Source organism: Pteropus medius, unplaced genomic scaffold (assembly GCF_902729225.1).
Source record: "Pteropus medius unplaced genomic scaffold, Ma_sr-lr_union100, whole genome shotgun sequence".
NCBI lineage: Eukaryota > Metazoa > Chordata > Mammalia > Chiroptera > Pteropodidae > Pteropus > Pteropus medius.
Genome location: NW_024349797.1, coordinates 8126177 through 8132219, shown reverse-complemented (window position 1 = coordinate 8132219; position 6043 = coordinate 8126177). Strand labels below are relative to the sequence as shown.

General features: G+C 43.7%; 1 protein-coding gene across 1 annotated transcript; it reads right to left on the bottom strand.

The window, feature by feature from the left end:
- Nucleotides 1-3641: 3641 nt before the first annotated feature.
- On the bottom strand, nt 3642-4267 carry LOC120619747 (glutathione S-transferase P-like). Its single transcript, XM_039884340.1, is given in 2 exon segments — nt 3642-3814; nt 3817-4267. Coding segments are annotated over 2 exon segments (624 nt in total).
- Between the last annotated feature and the right edge of the window lie 1776 nt (nt 4268-6043).

Here is a 6043-nt window from a genome sequence, read left to right as displayed (position 1 = left end):
CACGGGGAGGGATGCAGCCAAGAGAGAGCAGGACCTGGAGCCCCTTCCCGGGATCCAAGGGTGGACAAGTTATGATGTTCAGATACAACAGTAGATGCAACATGGCTAGTTCCTCAACCAATATGCAGTAGAAACTCTACGGATGGGTCTTCCCATGCCCTAGTAGGAACAAAAGGCCTAAACAGAGTCTATGAAATAACAACGGCTATCTATCACTTGGCACCTACTATGTGTACAAGACAAAAGGTTATATACTTTCCATTCATTTCTTATTTAATTAGGAGACTTGGAGATGTAACTGGAAAGTAAGGTGTGATCGGATTCAGGGAAGCCCTAGACGCCAGGCCAAGATGCCTTGTGCATGAGAGTCAATGGTGACCTCTGAACCCAGGACTTATGTTATGAAGAGTATTCCCATCAAAGACTGCAGTGCAGCAAGGGAAGAAGACTTAGGGAACTCAAGGGAGAGATGATTACAAAATGGGGGTAATGATAAGAACCTCAACTATGATTCTACTGGTGGGAATGGAAAGCAAACAACAGCAGGGAGAGAGATTTTGGAGAATAAACAATTTGGGGTATTGAAAAAGGACAAGGACAAGGAAAGGATGTAATCAAGAACTACATTTTCCAGGGGACTGGGGACATGATGGTCCCACTGGCAGAAGTAGGGAGGTTACAAGGGAATCTAGATTTCATTAGCTTACAATGATGATTCCACTATCTAAATTTTTTAGAGCATCTACTGTGTACTCAGGCTTGTTTATACTTCTCTGCCTCTGCTTCTAGCACCTGTCAGAAACTGTCCCCTCTGGTGCCTCTATGGAGTTCCCATAACCCAGTGATACCATTATTTTGGTCTCATAATATCCAGAAAGACATTTTTTTTCAGTCTGTCAATGGACCCAGCTATTACTGTATTGTCACAAAAACTACAATTTTGTTATACTCCTAAAATTTAAACTAGGATTTAGGATCCATCCTAATGAAACGTATACATAATATTTGCTTGTCTCCACCCTGCCTTTCTACCCACAAATGGAAACTCTGAAGAGTCCAAAAGCTCTAGTGTCACAGAAAACAGACTCCTTCAAGTTGGTAACCTGAGACTAAAAAATAAAGTTAATACAACAGTGCCATCTAGTGAATGACAAGTATCTCAAAAGGGCATGAAGCCATCTTAAATTTAAAATTGACACATTTTACCCAAACAGATCCAATGCAGAACAGAAATGGTATTCGATGAAACTGCATCGTGCCATCATCAGTCCTCAGAAAAATTCCTCCATGTGATCGGATATTGCCAAATTCGGGGGACTCTTAATGTAAGTCACATAAACAAAACAAAATTAGAAATCCATAGTTTCCTTGAGTCAAATGTTAAATAAGAGTCTAACAGTAACTGGTGGTAAGATGTACAACACAGTCCCATCTCCTGACACCGGGCTCAGCACCCTCTCTGTGGCCCTAAGCTGATGAAACTGCTTCAGATGCCAGGAACTCCTCCCAGTTCTGTGCTTATGTGACTGGGGGCAAATGAAACGTCTCTGACCTTCCATTTCTTCATCTGCAAAATGGCGATGATGATATAATAATACCCATTCATGGGGAGTATTATGAGCCCTACATGAAGACTTCAGGAAAAGCGACAGCACAGTGGTTTAACATGATCAAAGGTAGTTCTTTCTTTTGTCTTCCCCTTCTCCTTTATCTGCTCAATTACTAAATGAGGAGACACCTAAGAGTTTCTTGAAAGAGCCAACATTCAAATTTTCACTCAATAAATATTGATGTGCCTAGGCTCGGAGGATAGGCAAGCTTCCTCTCTAGTAGAACTAAACTAAATATGAAGGGATCTTGGAAGAAAATAATTCAGAATCACAGCATAATGAGGGATTTCCGTCCGTTTTAGATATGTTGGGGAAAGAAAGCATCTCAGAATAGATTTTGATTGAGTTGGCAAGGGCAGGAATAAAGTAACATTCCTCTGTTCTCCTAGAAGACAGGAGGGAGCACTCGCCAGGTTATCTAATCAAGTCACCCTAAAAAGGAGAGGAACTGAGAGTGTAAGATATAAAGGAGGTGTTCATCTGCCCAGATGACTAGTCCCTGCCCTGGATCAAGCTCCCACACCATTTCCCGCGATGATCTTTCCACGCCATCCCAGGGGCTGGGGTTTCATCTGAGGATGGCCTCTGAGTCAACCACGCTGCCGGACGGAAGAAATGAAAACCAGGATGCCCCTCCAGCTTTCTTCCTCCTCCTCTCCCATGTCCCTCTGGGACCCTGAAGGCTCTCCTCAGACGGCTCAGCATTTTATACAAAACAGCAACATTTTCAGTGTTCTGGTTTATCTGGTTTAGGGTTTACTGCCCATCTGAGAGGGCTGGTCTCCACTGCCCTTCAGCTCTGCCTGCCAGTGAATCTAGGTTAGTTGCTTTCTAGCGTTGTACATCACGCTACCAAATATTTTTTAAAGCTTTAAAATCCCGCACTTTGGCTGAAAGATTCAAAGTTAAACAGGTTTCTTTTGGAAGGAGTTCTAAGTCCCCAATGTCCTAATAAGAATATGAATTTCTGAATAGTGCACACTATAATTCACAAAATTATTTGGCAGTAGAACCCTTTCTGCACAGTTTCTCTTGGAAAGACACTTGCGAAAGAAGGCTAATTTCAGGTCTATTCAGAGCCTACACTTACTGTAGACTCTGCTAGAACTTTACTGTCAAATGAAACTTTCCTAATGTATCACAGCTCCATATCCAACTGACCAATACTCCCTGTCTTATCACACAACTTCTCGATAAATATTTATAGTACAGCCTCTCAAACACTTTGGTGCCCTTAATTGATTTTATGTTTATTCCTTTTTACTTTATCATAGGCCCCTGTAGATCAGGAAATGTGCTTTATGTGCAAAGTTCCAGCAAAGCTCATGAAAATCCTTGGTGCCTGTACACCGCGTGGTACATAGGAGAGGTTTCGCCCAGGCACAAGAGAGAGAAGAAAGGAAAAGAGGGCAGGACTGACTTTGATTACAGAGATCGTAGTCCCAGTTCCACAATCTGACTTTTGATCAATCACAACCCCTCTGAGCCTCATTTTCTCCTCAGCCCAACTACACTGAAAACATGTGCCCTGACTTCTTCCTAGGACTAATGGAAGGTTCTAATGAGATCAATGTGAACTCAATTAGAAAGTACTAGGCTGACATAGGATAAGCATCGTCATGAGCTGGGGCCAAAACATCCCCTCTATGTCTTCTTCAAAGATGCCAGGGTGACTGACATGCCCATGGCAAGATGGGCTAATCCACCCTGCAGATACTTTTAGCTAGGAAGATCCCCCCGGTGCCCCAAAGAACACCTCTTTCTAAATCCTAACACTCAGAATTTCTATAAGACAGGTGTTCCATTCGTATTAAACAATTTTAAATATTTAAAAAGTGTGAATTATTGGTACTAATTCCCTTCTTGAGAGAAATTTCAAAAGAGGAGAAATCTGAGCCTTGAAAATGGGGTTAAGAGAATTATATGCATAGTTTTGTTCTGTTTTTTTTTTCTCTCTCTCTTGGGATTTTATTGGTCCTGGGGAAAGGTTGGCAGGCAGCCCCTGCCTCCTGCTGAGGGTGCCACAAACACTCACTGTTTCCTATTGCCATCGATGGGTAGGTTCACAGGTTTGGGGGAGGCCAGGAAGGCCTTGAGCTTAGGCCAGGTGCTGAGGCAAGCCGCGTAGGCCGAAAGCAGGGGGAAGGAGTCCAGGCAGCCAGGGGCCAGGACCTGGTAATCTAAGAGCAAGTCCAGCAGGTTGCAAAGGAGACCTAGTTACCCACAACAAAGGCCTGGCCTCCCTGATCCTGGGACAGCAGCATCTCCAAAGGCTTCAGGCGCCCCAGCAGCTGCTTCACATAGTCCTGCTTGCCTGCCTCATAGTTGGTGTAGATGTGGGTGATGTATTTGCAGTGGAGGTCCTCCATGCTGTCATTCATCACGTCCACCATGGCCGCCTCCTGCTGGTCCTTCCCACACAGCCCTAGGGAATAGCTCAGGTGGCGCAGGATGGCATTGGACCAGGACAGGGTGAGGTCTCCATCCTGGAACTTGGGGAGCTGCCTGTATAGACAGGAGGCCTTGAGTGAGCCCTGCAACCAGGTCTCCTTGGTTACCACCTCCTCCTTCCAGCTGTGGCTCTGGTCAGCCAGCTGCATGGGCATGGCCTCGCAGCACCCTCGAACAGGGAAGTGGGTGATGGTGTAGGGTAGCATGGATGCAGTGTAGGCAGACAGCGGCCCTATGTGCCTAGTTTTTTAAAACAAAAACTAAGTCAGGAGCCACAAAGGAAAATGCCACCTTCTTTAGAATTTTATATAGGGAAATACACAGATTAAACTTTTACAGAATACCTACTCAATTGAAAATATACCCAACGTTCTCAAACAAACTATAAGCATAGTTGTTGCCACCCAATAACTCCAGCTGTTAGGGGGATCCACACGATCAGACGACAAAACCCATCACCAACCTAAGCCTGAATTCAACTTCAAAAAATTAAATTAAAAACTAATAGATAAGGCACTTTGGGAACAGGAATATGTATCCACTTGTAAAGCCACTCTAGAATCAAGACTGACTTGTTATCTGATTATCTAAATGCAACTCATTTTTGCAATTATTTTTATTGTTAATAAATTCTGTCCAGTTTGAATAAGGCCATCAACATGTTAATGTGAATTCAGATTTTGAAAGAACACTAGACAGCAGTCACAATCAAGGTGCCCCGATTTCTCCCAATTACTGCTCCCAATTATCTTCCCACCTATTGCTGACATGTTTAATCTCCTTCTCCTGGTCTAATGACAGTTCGCATGGAAGAAGAATGCTAGCTAATGCACTGCTCAGCAGAGAGTGTAGGTCCAATTTAAATAATTAGAAGTCTATTTTATTTCTTTTCTCTCTCTTGTAAGTGCACTTGAAAGAAATTTGCAGGCCGAGCTCCATGCCTTCAACTTGTCGGGGGATGACTTATTGACTTTCTTTAAGCCCATTTCCTTACCAGCCCTTCTGTCTGTCTCATAGGACACTGAGGATAATTTAAAGCTATTGGATGATAATCGATAAGCAAGGGTCATCTCTCCTGCCTGGCTTAAAGGTCTTTGATCTAGTAAATCATCAATTACTGCCGCCTACATTAGCCTTCCCGTTAACCGCATGACCTGGACTGGTCTTCTTATTCTTCAAGTAGATGAGGACAGGAGCAGGCAGCATGGCGGTTTTCTGCTGATGAAGTGAGTCTGCAGTTCACTCGGGCTTGGGGCCTGTCTCCAGTTTCTCTGCAAAGTGATTTCCCCCCTTTCTCTCCTTCGGAAATCTCTTTCCATTGGGCAAAGGTCTAAGGCATAATTTTTTTGCTTGACATGGGGACATCCACAGGCATCCTCTTCACTGATTGATTGCAGGTCTATGAGTGCCAGATTTTGTGAGGTTCTGGAGATTCAACATGCCCATCACTGTCCTGGTATCGCTCCAAGTGCAATTCGAATATACTTGTTACAAATGAAGACCCTCTGGTCAGAAGGCCTCATTCTATACATGAGATGGGTCCTGTGAATCTTTATTGTCAACCCCTGAACTGCGCTAGGACCAATACTGTGATGGTGATGAGCACAGGAGACTTGTTCCAGGAATCTGCATTTTTATCAAGTTGTCTAGGTAATTCTTTCACACATCAAAGCCTGAGAACCTCTAGTCTAGAAGGGATATAAAGTAAACAAATTTGTATTATGAAGAATGAAATAGGGGCTGAATTAAGCTACTTGAAATTTTTTGCAGGAGAACAGGAAAGAATAGGAGGGAACGAGAGGTTCACTGATGTGTCCTTTAAGCTGCCCATTCAGGTTGGGAATGGGAGGGATGGTTTTCCAGACAGAAGGAACACCATGGGCAAAAGCTCATGGAAATAAGAAGGCAGAGTTTATTTGGGAATCTGGAAACAACCCAATGAATAGAGACCTATGCACTAAAAAGCTCTGAATTGTGGTGGG